A 17,599-nucleotide genomic window follows, 5' to 3' on the forward strand; every position below is an offset into this window, starting at 1 on the left:
CTTCTTTATTTTTTTTATTTTATTTATCATGTTGATGCTGTTTTTAAGTCAAAAACATTTTTTAAAACAGTGTAATTTTCTTTGAAATTCACCTGTTGTTGGTCCGGATTAACCCCTCCCCCGTTCCCCTCCCCCATTGCTGAGGGGAATGGAGCGGAGGAGGGACCCTTTGGCCCGCCCAGCGTGTTCTCTACGTCACTTTCTTTGATTTACTGCCATTTTTTAATTGTTAGATTCCGGTGGAGCTTTTCTCCTTTTGGATTTAGAAGTTGTAGATTGTGAAGGTCTTTAGTGTTCCGAGTTCACAAAAGTGGTGTTCTCCTATTGCTTGCACATTTTCTACTAAACTATTATGGAAATTCAAAATAAGAAATCAACATACGGTTGCAGGAGAAATGGTTTTATGTATAAACTGGACACACGATTGTGTCCAATAAAAACATCAAAATATATTTCGGTTTGATTTAAGCAGGCAAGGTTTTTCTCCATCTTTGTGATCTAGATTGAGATTTAAAAAATACGTCAATTTCAATCTATTTTACCTGCTATGATTATATCAGTTCAACCAAGGCTTATTCGGGGGCTACTAATGTTTTTGAGTCATAGCAGTGATGCAGTGTGAAGGGTTTTTTATGATAAAAAATGTTTTTATTATGTTAAGGACTTCATGTTATGTTTGTATGAAAAGTGATTTGATGGCAGTTTTTAATCAATAAAATGCTTTATATCCATTAGAAACTTCAGATTTACAGACATTTTTGAATAAAAATGTTAAAAATGTAAAGTGAGATGTTACCGCGTAGAACAGCTGAATGAACAACACATTTTCATCCCCAAGTCGTCACATATTGACGTTTGGTTAAGGACTTTTTTGACATTTTGGGTGTCGTCGTTTTTTGACGTGCTGGCTGTTCGTAAAATCAAAACGTCAAAAAGTGACGCAGAGCGGTCCTTAATCAAACGTCAATATGTGATGAGTTTATAGTGAGAATGAGTTGGAATGAAATGATCTAAACAGGAGGAAATGTTCATGTTTTTATCAAACGTTTTGATCCAACTGTTAGGATTTGATGAAGCAAAAAGAACAAAACTCATTTGAAACACCTAAGGCATGAATAAGTGATTCTGGCTGTTTCCTCACTCAAAGTGAGCTTTCAGCACATAACCGACTGAGGTTAGATGCATTAACACGTTATCACCAGGCCACCTCGCCAACACAGACTGAGAAGAAGGTGAAGGAGACGGATCGTAGTAGAAGGTGAGAAGAGTGATGAAAAAAAGGGATTTTATTTGAATGAAAGGAACTCAATAACTCACACTGTTTCGCTTTGTTTTTTGCCTTAACAAAACAGTAATGCACATTTATCGGCAGAAAATGAAATATTATTAGATAAACTCAGATTTTTGCAACTTTATTCTACTTAGAAAAAATGAAAAACATCCAAAAGTTTTTAGCTAAAACTTGAAAAGTAGTGGGAAACTTAACGACATTAAAAAAAGAAGATTCACAGTGGATTTTTAATTATCTTCTACAAGAACAATCATTTTCAAAACAAGAGTTTTCCTACATCGTCCAGTTCTTCAAGACGTTGCATCTCCATCAGGACAGGTGCGGCGCTGGATTTGTGCGGCGCTCTGTACTTCTGCTCTGCATACATCGAAATCTCCAGCTCTCCTCGTCAGCAATTACCGCTGCTCAGGACGGCGGCGGCGTGGGGTGGGGGGGGCTGTGTGAATGGGTCTGAGTGAGAGCGCACAAAGGGGCTTAACTGCTTTAACATGCAGAAAAGATGTCAAGTCTGTGATAACACCGCCTGATAGCCGCTCGAATCTGTAAATGTGTTCTAAATCGCTGCCGCTCGTGTGTGTGCTCACCGTGAAACGCAACGTGTCACCCAGACAGCCAAAAGTCATTGCTGTGCTAACAAAAAGCTGCATCTTCTTCATAGTTTTAGCCTCTGTCCTCTTTGCTCTTTTCATTTTAAACACTAATTATTCGAAAAGTGATTCCTGACTGTACTTTCATTGTTTTTAAACTGTTTTGGAGTGTAAATGATTTACTTCATGCAATTAAAACCGAAATTATACAAAAATAAGACAACAGAACTTTAATACTATACAAAGAGACATCAAACATTGGATAATTAGTCATAAAAATTGATAGCAAATTACACGTGTTCAAATAGACTAGTATTATTACTCTTGAACATATTTGCTCTTTTGCATTCAGTTCACGACACAATGAAACTATGAAACACTAAGATTGTCAAAAGGAGTTAAGCCTGAAAGGTAGTGGGAGGAAGCGAACTTATATGATCCCAGCCCTGCCTTCAAAAAATCATTGAAGCCTAAAATTTCTCCAAAACGTGGTTCTCTTTAAAGACTCATGCTGACGAAAAATGTGTTTCTTGTGACATTTTTCTGATGAAGGAAAAAATAAGCTTAAAATTGTATTTCTGAGTATTTCCTTATTAACCCTTTAACACCGGAAGTGTCACCAGTTAAACACAAAATCTTGTAACTTTTCAACCGTTAAAGTCCCTTTATGACAATTTATTTTAATAAAAAAAAAAAACGTTCTCAGTTGTGTTTTAATTATATGACGTTTTTAACCAAAATTCCACAACCTAAATGTCTTCAAAATCTGTTTTTCATGTTGATCTGAAGCTTCTCTCTCTAAATCTCCTCTGAGGGGGCGTGGCTTTAGGAGCTCAGCAGCTCAGTAGCACAAGATAACATCGGGCCATTAAAAACAATAAAATTAAATGATCTGGAGGGCCGGATAGAATTACCCGGAGGGCCGGATCCGGCCTTGACGTCGATACATTTTAAAGCAACCGTTTGGAAACATTTCGGCTTTTATAAAACCTTCATGTTAGCTTTAACTGTCATCTATCAGCGTTCGCACATTTTTGCAGGAAACACAGTTCGATTTAAAAATGTGTTGATTCTTAGTTGGATTACCATCACTGCAATCTCAGAGATTAGCCGGTTCAATTAAAGATGATAGATTCAAAGGTTAGATGTGTAAAGGACAGAAACATTGTAAGTTGTGACAGAGGGTGGTGTTTGAACAGCAGGTAACTGAAGGGCTGCACATTCAGCTGAAGCGCAGCATTCGCTGCTCCCTTATCGGGGTCTGCAGCGCAGCAGCTGCGAGCTGCATGTGTGGCGTCAACAGCTGCGGCCGCGCTGCGTGTCATCTCAGGTCCGACTTTAATGAATGTGGGGATTTTCGCCTGGGTTTTCCATCATCGTTCTGCCGGACAGTGACAAAAGCTTCCCTCTGACTCATCCCTCACACATGCACGCACGTGCACACACACACACACGGTGTAGGAAGATGAAAAGAAGAGACGGCAGAGAGAAATTCTGGGAGAAACATGTTGCCCAGCAGCACAAGTCATCCAAGTCATCCCACATCAACCTAAAAATGCTTCAACGCTGCCATCTAGTGGCCATTCCGAAGGATTTTCAAACATGGCGGGCATAACACTCTTGGTTTTTTAATTTAAACTATTTTCACTGAGAATACAAAAGTAAATGGGAGTAGGAGAACAAATTTAGTGAAGGCAAAAGATTTACGCTTATTTAAATGCATTATAAAGGAAAATGTTGTCATTTTAGAAAACAAAATCAGCCTTAAGCTCAATTTTTTAGATAATCTCATAGCAGACGTCAAACCTGTATTGGTTTGTTCATCTTATTTAAAGGCTAATGACAGTGAGATTTTCAAACAAGCATATTTCGCCCATTTCCAGTTTAAATTTGACAATAATGTAACCCCTTAGGTAAAGTAAGTTGAGAACAAAATAAAAAATATAATCCATAGGGACTCTTATAATGCACTTGTATCTCATAGTTTAAAATATTCCTGTTAAGAACTGTATTTATTAAAAAACAAAACAAAACTATAACAAATCTATTAACATCATATAGATAGAAAAGTTGATTTTTGCTGAAATTCAAGTAAAACATTTGTACAATAAACATAAACCAGCTGACCCTGTAAAGGCTGCTTTTCTCCATTGGAATTCTGTTGTTTCAGTAAAAGATCAAAGAGTTAATTATAAGGACCTAATTATTCATAAAATTAAAATGATCAACATTTTGTTAACCTTAAGATTTTAAAATGTATTTATATGAAATGCCTTCCTTATGATTTAATGAAAAGGTACATGGAAAGAAAAAGCAAATTTAAACTGAAAGGGCATGAAATACTTATTAAACCAAAACGCAAAATACTTCTGAAGGAACAATGTGTATCAGAATGTGGAGTTAATGGAATCAAGTACAGAAATTCAAAACGCTACAACAATATCAAGTTTTAAAAACTACATTAAAATCACTTTAATCAATATTAAAACTGCTTTTTTTTATTTACAATCCCTGTTTTTCAAATTTTCAGTTTTTTTGTTCCCTTTAAGTTGATCGTGATTTGACCTCAACCCCCCCCTTGTATGGGGTCTCACCTCTAACTCGAGGTAAAGTCTTCAATCGTTCCTTCACACCCACCCTGACCTAATCCCAAAGCCCTAAAGCCGTTTTAAAAATGGGGGGAGGAGAGAGAAGAATCGGTTCACAGTGTTTACACGGTCCCTAACCCCGGTGCCATAACCCGGTCCATGGGTCACTTTTTGTTTAGTTTATTTTCTGATTCTGACGGAAGTTTTGTTTTAGGAAACTGACGGATTCTGTTCACAACATCCGTCTTGGTCACGTGACTTAAAGCGGCTACCTGGATTTCTAAGCTAGAAGCCAAAAGCTACCAAAAACAAAACAATAAAATGTATTTAGAAAGAAGACACAGTGGATTTGCCTTCTATTTATCCTCTAGCGTCAGGTTGTTAGCCTCCACTTTGACGTTGAAGAGAGAATCTTCTATACAAAGATTTAATCACATAAAGTTGCACATTTGAAAATTTTCCTACAGCAAGAAGCATGTCTTTATATTCGATAATAAGATTAAAGCCACAAGAATTGCTTAAAAAAAAGGCAGTTTTTAAACAATTCTGTCCTTCTTTATTACAGAACTCTACATTTATACATAATTTAAAATCTAGTCATAATAAATCTCCACTTTGCTTGGTTTTATTTTGACATAAATTCCTGCCTTTAGGTGTATTCATAATATTTGTGGGGTTAATTAAAGAAATGCAGCAGAAATAATTAAATTCAGCTGAACAAATATACATTTGAATGGCAAAAGAGTAGAAAAAACGCTTTTCTTTCCACAGCTCCATTAGCTTTAAGCAGGTCTTTGTTCCAGCCTGCAGCGTGTGTTCAGCACGTGATCCCTCTGCATACTAATACCTTTTCACTTTTTCACAGGAACAACACTTGTGGAGGTGAAGAGAAAAGACTGGAAGAAAAACAAACACAGGATGTGTGAAAATGGAGAGGGAAAGAGGTGTTAAAGTGCTGTGACATTTCATTTCTTCCACACCTCCGTTCAAGTGTTAAACGTGGTCTTCTGACAAGATAAGACCATATTGCAAAAAGCTGCGCGCGATTGCACCTTTACAGGTAGAGTGACAGGTTGGACTCCACAGTAGTAGAAAGATGGAAAAGTACACGATGAAGTGAGATCTGGAATGAAAATACTTTCCTTTGAAAGATTATATGAAAAAAAAGACAAGTTGATTTAACCTTAACTGAAAGTAGTGGTGCCATATTTTAATAGTCGATTAATCAAAACTTATTTTTCATGATTAGTCGACTAATTGGGTCATGGGCACACTGGATGTAAAGCACACATCTTAACCATCATTAGCTTTAAACTAACTAAAAACTAGATATATAGCATAACCTGTTATAATGCTAGCGTCAATGCTGTAAGATGAATTTGGCCACTGAAGAGGCTGAAAGTGATATATAGCTAAAAACATTGAAGAAGATAGGATGCTAAATATTATTAAATGTGAAACTAGCCTAAAAAACGGAAAAAAGCCTAAATTAGCCAAAACAGCTAGCATGTAGCTGAAATATTAGCTAAACTCCAAGTTAGATTAAAAAAACCTTAATAAATGCCAAAATAGTCCAAAAATCTAGCATAATACCATTATAATTTTCAACTTTACTACACTCTGACTCCAGATAACATAAACTAACGACTAATCGACTATTTTAATAGTTGATTAGTCGTTGGGTTTTGTAAATATTTCAGCAAATATTTCAGCTAGATGCTAGCTATTTTGTCTAATTTAGGACTTTTTTTGTTTTTTAGGCTGTTTTGGAGTTTAGCTAATATGTCAGTTGCATGCTAGCTATTTTGGCTAATTTAGGATTTATTTAAGTTTTTTGGACTAGTTTGGAATTTAGCTAATATTTAAGCTACAAGCTAGCTATTTTGGCTAATTTAGGCATTTTTATGTTTTTTAGGCTTTTTTGGAGTTTAGCTAATATTTTAGCTGGCTATAAGCTTCAGCAATTTTAGCTATGAACTCCAGAATTTTCTTTTTTTTTTTAAGCCTGCAGGTTTGTTTCTTATCAGCATCTTTGTTTTCTCTGAGTATCACTGCAGATATAGAAGTCTTTAGAGTTCTGCTTATCTGAATGTTAATGTGTTTTGTCCTCACAAATTACACCTCTGGGTTAACACTTTATAGATTTAAAAATCTCAGACGATAAAAATGAAGGAAACATTTCTCTCTGGACTGTTTTTGTTCAAAATTCATCACATTTCCCTAATAAAACATTGTGATTAAGAAAAGTAATCACAACACAAAAGTGTGATTAATCTGTTATATTTTTTAATCAATCGACAGCCTTAATTAAAAATAAATGTTCTAAAAGTACATTTTTGTATGTGATTGCCTTTTGTGATTTTATGCAGATAATAAGTGGTTGGCAAATACTGTAACTAAAATAAAAATTTATTACGATTAATTTTTTCCCAGTTAGTTACAATTTTTAATTGATTCTCGGCCTTAAAAAAACATGTATGAAAAGTTACTCCAATACTAGAAATCCGGACTAGTTATGAAGAGTTTGCAGGGATACTGCAGTCACACACACGTGCAGGCGAGCTCCTGTCGAAGATATCAGCGCTAAAGAAGGAGCAAATGACTAATGTGAATGATGGTGACAGGCAGCCGGAGGCAGCGCGGAAACACAGCTCATCTCTTCGACAGGTATGGCCTTCACACCCCCTCACCTCGTCCTCACCGCGCACAGACGGCATGCTGGGTAGCCCAGAGTGCATGTGATGGAGCAGGCTTGGGAGGAGACACGTGTTCCTCCAGCTTCCAGCTGTGAAAGCAGCGCCGAAAGAAAACGCTGAAAAGGGGAAGCCCACCTGCCAGGCAGAGAAAATTGCTGCTGAAGGAGCTTTTTGAACCGGGCCGACTTACACTCTCTCAGCAGATGAACCGTAACAAAACAGGGACCCTGCCGTTTACCATCGACAAAAGAAATTCCATGAGGTTGTGCCTCTCTATTGTTTGGTCTCCGTCTCACCAAGACATGCGGAGGAGAAAAAAAGGATGTGCTGCACACCTGAGCGGACAGGTGAGAGCTGGATGAGACCGGACAGAGAGGACAGGTGAGGATGAGTCAACGTGTGCTCAGAAAACGCTTAAGGCCTCTGCTTTCTAGACCTCACTCACACCAGAAACTCTGCTTTCTAGTTTTTCTGAGTTGGTCCACTTTCACCAGAATACTTGCGTTGGTTTAGAACACATGTGTCAGAGTCAAGGCCCGGGGGCCGGATCCGGCCCTCCTGGTAATTCTATCCGGCCCTCCAGATCATTTTATTTTATTGTTATTAATGGCCCGATGTTATCTTGTGCTCATTTCTAATTTTGACAAAATATATTTTTATGGAGAGTAAAATATTAAAAGTTATTTAAGGTTTAAGTTGATTTATTCTGGAATAATATTTCTGCCTTTATTTTACCATAATCATGTAAAAAAGATAAAGTTTTAAAGTTTTAAAATTGGCATTCTGCTAGCTTTTTGGACTATTTTGGCATTTACTAAGATTTTTTAAAATTTTTTGGAGTTTAGTTAAAGTTTTAGCTACATGCTAGCTGGTTTGGCTAACCTAAGTTTTTGTTTGTTTTTTGTTTTTTAGGGTAATTTGACAAAATTGCAAAATAAACTGCATCCACTGCTGCCTTATAAATAAATATCTAAAAAATGAAAACTCACCAGTATTTTTTACAAACAGACATATTTAAATGTAATTTTTTAATAAGCCATCCATATTTTCATCATCAGAACACAGTGGATTCATAGACATTGACATAGACATATTGATTTGATTTTTACTTTGTGAAATCTGCGACGTCATCTTAAGTGTTTATAAAAATGAGAAAAAAAAATCCTCTGTTCCAGGTTCCTTCTGCTGGTGTGCCATTGTTGCGGTGCCTGTTCTCATTGGGGCGGCTGGGGCCCTGCTCTGTAGAGTGGGCCCTGTGCTTCTCTGTGCTGGATGGGCACTGCGGCGGTGGCCTCTGTGGTCAGACTGGGCCTTGGATTAGATGGATCCCTGTAATACTGTTTCTTCACAGCAGTACCAAGCCAGACTATTTTCTCAGAGCTGCAGTTCTTAAGTCTTTGTTCAGTTCCTTCTTTTTTTGTGGGAGAAGCTGGGGAAGGGAGGGGTACCCATTCTGTTTAAATGTCCTTTTCTCCTTTTGTGTATTTGCTTTTTAACACACTGTCTTTTTAATGTATTTTATTTGATTTTATGATAAGCGCTTTGAGCTTCCTTTGAATGAAAGGCGCTATATAAATGAATAAAGTTTGAAGTTTGAAGTGAAAATGGTGTCCAAATTGCTTTTAAAATCCCGGGCACTAGATAGTCCCGCACTACATCGTTTTTTTAGTAGTTAGGGATTAGGGTGGGAATTCAGACATAGCCTGAGAGTTTTAACAGAGAAAAAGTGAGAAAAGTGCATAAAGTGTTTAAATAAAGTAGTTTTAGATGGGAACTTCTGCGATAAACGAGGAAACACTGTATACTAATAGATTTAACTTTTGAGTTGTTCTTTTTTTGTTTTTGGTATACTACAATATTTAGTTTGATTTTGCTGCGAAGATCTTCAACTTCTGAGCCAATCCAAATAAGCAGGTATTAATGGAGGCTATAAGGCTCAGATAACAGGATTTTTCTCCTGTTCAGAACTCCAACACTAAGAATCAACCTCAGATTCTCTGTACGAACATGTGCTTCAATTTAACAGCAGTAAAAGCTTCTTATTCTGCTATCTTTGATTTATTTAATGTATTGCACATAAACACACTGAGGAGCTTTTTTCAATAGAAACCGAGACGTCTGAACCTTTTTCCTCACAGACAGATTACACTTTGGATGTACACAAACAAACCTAATGCACTGACAACCAATATTGACTTCAGATGATAGAAAAAGTAGAAAACAAGCGTTTAAGGTGGAGTGCTGAGCGTCTCATTGCACTGCAAACATTATTAAACGTCCAGAGCCTGTATCGCTGTAAACTAATCCAACAGCAGTCCTCAGTTTTCATTAAAACTGGCAGACACACCAATAAAAAGCACAGGACAAATCAATTGGAGAGAACATGAGAAGAACTGTGGAAAACCTACAAGGTTCACTTTATGCTGAGCTGGTAAACAGCGAACCGCTTCAGAGACTCATCATTACTCACAATGTACATGAGACTTATAAAACCTAAAAGTTAGAACACCTGGTTATGTTTGATAACACTTTAAAGGGTACCCAAACAGGGAAGTTGGAGGCTGACTCCGCAGAACATTTTGACTTGAACCCTTCAATCAGAATACTCCTGCATTACATTTGATAGAGTGTCCATCCTCAAGAGCCGGCCTCCTGCTGGGTTTACAGAAATCCTGCCTCATCTGCTGCTGATTACCTGGATCAGGTGTGTTTGGCCAATGAGGAGCTTCAATGGCAGATTGGTTGGAAAACATGAAGGACACTGGGCCTCGAGGACCGACTTTGGACACCCCTGCACTAGTGTCAGGTTTCAACCAGCCATGTCCTCCTCCGACCACCAGAGGGAGCCCTCTCCTGAGTATTCACCATCTTCAGGACCTTCCTCACTACAGCCACCTGTAGCCAGGTGAGCCCATGTCACTTAGTATGGAAGTCAGGAGAATGAGGTTTTTTCAAAATCACAAAGCAGGAAGATAGAATCACAAAAAATGTCAAACAGAACAGCAAAGACATTGACCAAATCGATCTGTAAGACCCTTTTTTATTACAGGAAGCCAACCACGGACTTGTTTTGAAAATAAATCACTTTAATTTTACAAGATGACATTCCCGAGGAGTTCATTTTTTTGATTGCGAGTCAGAACCACGCACCTCCCTGGAATGACAAAGGTAACGCCATGCATCCAGTCTTGTTCTAGCCCAAATTTTAGAATCCTTTGTGTCCCACAAGTCATAAACGTTCACCCAACCAAGTCAGAGCTCATGTTGCCAAAAAGCTCCAGTTTAGTCTTCATCTGCATGGACAACATTCTTCCAGAAAATTATGATCAAAAAGATGATCAGAGATGATCAGAGTGGGACTTTGAAGACAGAATTGAGCAAGTTAAACAGTAACAAAGCTCTGCAGGGAGACGGTATCTTACAGGGGAACACCAGAGAAATGATTCCAAACAGTCCATGAACATTTAGAACAAAGTTCTGAACTTTTTCAGGGTCTAATCAAACAGTGAAATGACCGCGACAGCATCACTCACCAGCATCTTGGCTTTTTCTTGCTCGTGATGAGCCCTCCCCCTCTCCATGATGGCAGCGGCGCTGGAATCCTTCAGCCCCGCGGCGGCGGAGATCTCCTTCTCCCTCTGGGCCAGTTTGGCCAGCTGCTCCTGCACCAAAGCCTGCTGATGCTCAAAGCTGAAGAGCGGGAAGATACAGACCATTAACCTCTGAGAAAGCAAAATGTATCAATTCTGTCAGTCTGAGACACACCGCCCTCTAGTGGGGAAACAGGGTAGAGCACAGGTAAAACCGTGCAGACGGTTATCTCTCTCTATCTTTGTGGAAAAATAGGATTCAACCAAAATTACTATTTTTAATCCACTCTAAAAGGAATCGTCATGTAGTAAATAAAATCCTGAAACATTAACAGCATTAGTTTTTATTTAACCATAGGTATGAAATGGACAAAAAAAGACATCTTTCTCAGTTTAAGGACACCTACTTTTTGCGCATCTCCTCCTGTGCCTCTTTAGTGGAAACTCCTTCTGGTTTTGCTTCTAAAAATATGAAAAATACACATTGTTTATAGATATATATGCACCAAAATGTATTTTTGTTTTTGCCATTTATCTAATTCAGGATATTTTTGCACTTATTTAATATTTGAAAGTAGTACTGTGCGATATGACAAAACATTTTGTGTGTGAGAGAAAATTCTCTATCATGCCATTTGTGTTCTATGGTTTACATCTTTTAATTTTTTTTTTTTGCTGAACTTTTGTTAAAAAATGTGTTATCCTATTAAGAAACCTGAAACTGTTGTGCACTTATTTTTTTCCCCTGATTTGTGACGATTCACTCAGTTACAAATTATTTGAAATACTAAAGTCAGAGAAAAGTAATGACATTTTTGTTAATTTATTCAGAGAATAACTGAACATATACTTGATGTATATCGGTATTGTGATATAAAGTCATTTATATCGTGGTACACAATATTTTCTTCCATATCTCCCAGCACTATTTGAAAGCATGTTTTAAATGAAGAAATATTATAAACAATATGAAATAGTTCATTATTTAATCAAACATATTAATTGACAGAAACAGAATTGTTTTTTAATGCTTTTAAATCTAATAATTGTAGGAAAATACCATATAATTCAGAATTCAGATGTGACCTTTTTGTCTGCTGCTTTTAGTGATTTAATGTTGGGATGTTTTTAGATGTCATGATTTGTTTAAGACAAATATATCTAATAAAACTTTTTTTTAACATAAAGTATTTTAAAATAATGTGAATCGTATCCGGTGTGATAAATAAGATATTTGGACTTATGTAGATAAGAGACCTTTGCAGCCCCCCAGTACGTACCTGGTTTGTGACCTTCAGGTGGACCCGTGGACGGTTTGGGCTTCCCAGACTCCTGAGCTTCTCTCATCCTGCGGAGAACGTCTCCTGACAGCTGGACAAACAGGTAAGGAGAGATTGATGCTAGGATGAGACACTCACAGGATAAAAAGCTCGTTTGTATCATAGATTAGACCACATGTGTTAAAGTCACACATGTGATCTGGCCAGAGGCCAAACCCTCAAAGCTCCTCCCCCACAGCGCGGCGTCCATCACAGTATACCTCCAGAGTTTGAGAGCCGAGTGACCTGATGATGCCAAAGTGACTCGTGTATGAGCAGAACAATGACCAGAATCAAGGGGAGGAGCCAGTTGACGAAGTGTTTGGTTCTTCCATAGGTCTTGAGGATTCCCATTGGTTAAAGTGACTAATTGTCTACAAGCACAAGTCAGTGATAGCTGGAAGGCACAACCATCGACTGTATCTGAGAACTGGACTGAGTGAGTGTGATGTCACTCATAAAAAATGGTCGACTTCCGACTCCAACCAACTGAAGTCAATTCGGTCACTAATTAACATCGATAAGTTAACGTCTAAAATTAAAGTTTCCACGGTAACACACTCTGTCCAAGCAGGAGTGAGCTGTGTGCACAAAAAGTCTTGGACTTTCTGGGCTACCAACAGACCCTTGTCGCCTTCACCCAGTGCTGCACTGACATTTCTGGATCCTGAGTCATTGAGAAAAGTAAAGACCTGTCAAAAGATCTACGGGAAAAGGTAACTGAACATGTACAAAGCAGGAAAGGGATATAAGAAGAGATCCAAGGCAGTGAGAATGCCAATGAGCAGTGTGGTGTGAAAGTTTCATGATGTAATCAAAGATTTGATTATGAAACGATGTATTACTAAAAAAAATAAACACATGCCTTAAAGAAAAGACATTCAAATGAAATTTTTAATTATAAAAAAAAGATCCAGATGTTTTTCATTAATATTTATAGTAAAGTGTTGAGTAATTTAGCAAAAATAAAAAAAGATTCAACGAAATACCAAAAGTGCAAAACAGGACTGCAGATGCAGGTTCAAACCAAAGTCCATTCAATGAAGAAACATCCGACTATGCGGACAGTTGTCACAAGATCAGCTGAAAGTTTGGAGTGTTTGTCACTTAACAAAGAGCTAAAAGCTTAGTGGAGAGCTCGCTCGTGTTATCGAGTAAAGATCTACGGGAAAAGGTAACTAAACAGGAAAGGGATTCACTCAGATATATCTTTTTTGTAACAGCATGTCTGTTTGGTACTTTGATGACGACAAAAACGTTTTTTTTATTGTCTGCAAAAGAGAAAACTTGCTGGATGTTTTGTTATTTTTAATAGTTTAGTGTCTATTTAATTCTAAATAATCGTTTGATCTACTTTAAAGCACTTAAATGAAAACTTTACATGATTTTATGTGTTTTTAATATATATAGGTAGATCTTTTTGAGCTTGTCGTCTCCAAAGTAGCACCTCTGATATACAATAAGGAGGCGCCTAAAGATAAACGGGCGCCATGGTCGAGTCACCAGAAGAAAGCTCGTTGAGCCGCTTTTCTCCTTCAGAATCTACTGGAATTACGTTGATCGTGTTAACAGTTGAAAACTTACAGAATGTTAAAGATTTTGTGTTTAAGCGTCACCAGCGGCGCCTCAGGTGTTAAAGGATTAACAATAAAAAACTCCACCTAACCCAGAGGTCAGCAACCTGCGGCTCCAGATCCACATGTGTCTCTTTTATCTCTCCATTGTGGCTTCTTGGACAAACATAAAATAAATCATGGATACTGCTGATCCAGACATGTCGACCGTCAGAGTCAGCAGTTCCTGCTAATGTCTGTCTAACCAAAACTACCTAAAGAAAACAAATAAACAAAGCCTGAAAACTAAGACTACCAAGATCCAACAACAAACTAAAATAACTAAACCCAGCAGTGTAAGACTGCTGAGGACAAAAAGGGGGAAAAAGACATAATTCATAGTTATTATCATTATTATTATTATTTAAAAAAGGTCATCCAAATTTCTTAAAGGCTAAAGTAAGACCATGTGGCCCCTTCTAGGTTTGGATCAGTAGAAAACGAGCCCAAATGTCTCTTTTACTGTGACCTAACCACTGACTATGAGTGGGAAATATTTTATTTGTGTGTTCTTATTCATATTGTATGAAAAATGACAAAGAAACCCTAATTTCTTCCAGGATGTGTAAACCTAGGAGCACAACTGTAGGTCAACCCCAGAAATGTATGTTCCTCTACATTTCAAAGGGAGATCAAACAGCCTTTTCACTCATTTCAGGTTCTGGTCAGGAGGAGGAGGAGTTATGAAAGAGATCAAACACAGATGACCCTCCTTCTGATTATTTTAATCCTCTCCATGTGCAGGTGAGCTGTCAGGTGTGACCTCTACATGAGAGTTTGTGTCTGTCTTCTTTCACTCGCACGTCAAAAGAAACAGATGATAACTCGGTTCAGCTGAGGGCGCGTGAGCAGCTCACGTGCCCACCCCCAAAAACGACTTAATGATTAACCCTCCGAATCAGTAAAAACCGTCCCTGGAGGAGGCTGGCGTGACGTACCCGGACTCCTTCAATAACCGTGACCTTCTTGTCGTCATCCAAACCGAAAGACACGTTCCTCGCCGAGCTCCCGTTTGCCCCCATCCTGCCCAGCTGCCCGAGCCCGCGGGGTATTCCGACCGCCAAAAGCCCCTAGAAGCCCGCTCGCGCGCTTCGCCAGGAGGACATGAGTTTCACCGAAGAGTGAGAGTCGCTTCAGCAGCGACCAGTGGCTGGAAAATGCTCCAATAAAGGTCATTCTGGCTCGCCAGTATCCTTGAAGCTCATTGGCTGAAGAAATCGTTGATGACGCGTTGTATTTAACATAAATAAACCAAGGGCTGATGGGAAATGTAGTATATAAACGCTAGAACACCAATGGCGAATGAGAGGAAATCTACTTTTTAAACACAATAAGTACAATATTTGAGACATTCTAGAAAAAATAATAAAAATCATGTAATGATGTCTTACTAATCAACATATAAAATAATCAGAGACAATCAAGAGAAGGGGAAATAAATAAAAATGAAAAATAAAAAAAGGGGTCGAAGTAATGAACTTAATTAGGCTACTATTGCACATTTCCAGTTTTTATATAGAGGCTAGATATAATTTAAGACCCTTTTCTTTAAAATTAATTAAAAAGGGGACTTTCTTAAAAAAACAGCCTGATAGAAGTTAAGAATAAGTGCTTAAGGCCTTCAGAACATTAAACTATAATGGCTCTTTAAGTCACATTGTGCATTATTCGTTTCATGCAGTTTTGTGCTGGCGCACATATACATTTTAATACTTTATATGGATATTTTCCTTATAAATTGTCTAACCTAATAGTTTTGAGCATCAAAAGTCCACACTTTTTGTAATTTCAAAGTAAAGTGATGCTGCCTTCAGGTAATTATTTGTAGGTCCAAGTCTTTCTCAATAGGCTGCTGTTAATAAATACATATTTATCTTGACAGATTTGTGTAATTTACATAATTAACATGGATTATGCATTTTTCACATATTCCATGTTTTCACTTTATATAATTTTGGGGGCAACCACATTACTTTTCAAATTAAGGTTGAAACTCGTAATGACGATGGTACGTGAATGCTCCATTGAAACCCTCCTCTCTGTGGGTCTCCCTGTGCCTTGGACATATAAAAGCCTCTTGAAGAACAGAAGGGGATATCCATTTGACGCAAACACCTTCAGAAACATCTTTACTTTTTCTAAAATAAAATAAAAAACTTTTTTTATGTTCAAAGCCATCATGAATCCACCCTGTGCCTGTGGGAGATGCAGCAAACCAGATTATCCAACAGAAAAGATAAACTGCCTTGGCTAAGCAAGTTCACAGATTGTAATTAAAAAAAAAAAAAACTTTTCTCACTTTTTTTTTTTTAACATGTAAAATAAGAATTAATAATTTTTCAATGTTTGAATTCTAAAATGGTCTGCAAAAAGAGACACAAATCAGCAGCGTTGGGAGTGATTCATTACAAAAGAAATTGATTTTTGTGACATACTTTAATACTACTTATGGCTGTAAATGAATAATATGGGGCTGCACGGTGGCGCAGTGGTTAGCGCTCTTGCCTCACAGCGAGAAGGCCCCGGTTCGACTCCCGGCTGGGACCTTTCTGTGTGGAGTTTGCATGTTCTCCCCGTGCATGCGTGGGTTTTCACCGGGGACTCCGGCTTCCTCCCACCGTCCAAAAACATGCTTCATAGGTTAATTGGTGACTCTAAAATTGTCCCTAGGTGTGAATGTGAGTGTGAATGTGTGTGTGATTGAGGCCCTGCGACAGACTGGAGACCTGTCCAGGGTGTACCCCGCCTTCGCCCCTCAGTAGCCGGGATAGGCTCCGGCAACCCCGCGACCCCGAAAGGGAAGAAGCGGTCAAGAAGATGGATGGATGAATAATATGTTTCTATTAGACGTTTTTTTTAAATTAATGTTTTACTCTAATAATGACTTATTATTTTAAATAACCAATAAAAAGCGTTTTATTTTGTATTTCTTCAAAATTTTATTAATAATAATTTAGACTTGAATTAACAAGTCACATCTTCTACTAGTATTCTTAGACCCACAGACTTGTATTAAATAAGTTGGTTGATTGATCAAATGTAATTTTGAAAAGAGGAGCATCTGGATTCAGACCAGAGGCCTTTTGATTTCCAGTCAAACGCCCTCCCTCCCACTGAACTATACAAACACATGTCCAGACATTTTATTTAAAGTTTACACAAGAATATGTATATCATTTAGGTCCACCTCATTCTGTTTGGTTAAGCTACTGACACACAGGCTGCTATGTACCTCATTTGCCAGAAGATGGCGACAATGGGACACCAAATCTCAGTTCAAGAATGACAGCGTTTATTTAATTTAATGGATTCATTTTTTAGATGAACAAGTTACATGTATTCTTCAAACTATATTCCTGTCAGTGCAGTTAAGTCGACCTGATAGAAGTGAAGAATAAGTTCTTATGGCTTTTCTCCATTTTTTTAACATGTAGAATAAGAATTAGTATTTTGTTAATGTTTGAATTGTAAAATATTTTTCAAAAAGAGACAAATCAACAGAGTTAGAAGTGATTCACTGCAAAAGAAATGGATTTTTGTGATATACTTTAATGCTATTTTTGGCTTAGGGTTTTTTCTTTTTGGAGTTAAGCTAATATTTCGGTTACATGCTAGCTGTTTTGGGTAACGTAGGCTTTTTTCAGTTTTTTAGGCTCATTCGGCCTTTAACTAATATTTTAGCTGGCTGTCGTCTTCAGCGATTTCAGCTATTAGCTTCATTGTTTTTAGCTATCAATTTCAGCACTATCAGCACTAACATCTTCTTTGGCCAAACTCAGCTTACAGCATTTACACTAGCATTATTGCAGGTAATGTAGTTTTTAGTTAGTTTAAAAGTACTGATGGTTAAGATGTGTGTTTTACATCCAGTTTGTGTATGACCCAATTAGTCGACTAATCGGTAAAAATAATCAG

General features: G+C 37.7%; 1 protein-coding gene across 4 annotated transcripts in view; it reads right to left on the reverse strand.

Moving 5' to 3' along the window:
- Positions 1 to 15,144, reverse strand: part of LOC112145098 (MICOS complex subunit mic25a) — a 72,296-nt gene extending 57,152 nt beyond the window's left edge. The window contains exons 1-4 of one of the 4 annotated variants that reach the window (XM_036211834.1): positions 14,623 to 15,144; positions 12,033 to 12,123; positions 11,160 to 11,214; positions 10,696 to 10,852 (exon numbers count right to left, since the gene is read on the reverse strand). In XM_036211834.1, coding sequence (XP_036067727.1) covers positions 10,696 to 10,852; positions 11,160 to 11,214; positions 12,033 to 12,123; positions 14,623 to 14,706 — 387 coding nt within the window. In that variant the 5' untranslated portion in view covers positions 14,707 to 15,144. The remainder of the gene's footprint in view (positions 1 to 10,695; positions 10,853 to 11,159; positions 11,215 to 12,032; positions 12,124 to 14,622) is intronic. The other 3 variants (XM_036211835.1, XM_024270137.2, XM_024270138.2) reach the window with 3 other exon arrangements.
- Between the last annotated feature and the right edge of the window lie 2,455 nt (positions 15,145 to 17,599).

This window comes from Oryzias melastigma, linkage group LG5 (genome assembly GCF_002922805.2).
Source record: "Oryzias melastigma strain HK-1 linkage group LG5, ASM292280v2, whole genome shotgun sequence".
In the NCBI taxonomy this organism is placed as follows: domain Eukaryota; kingdom Metazoa; phylum Chordata; class Actinopteri; order Beloniformes; family Adrianichthyidae; genus Oryzias; species Oryzias melastigma.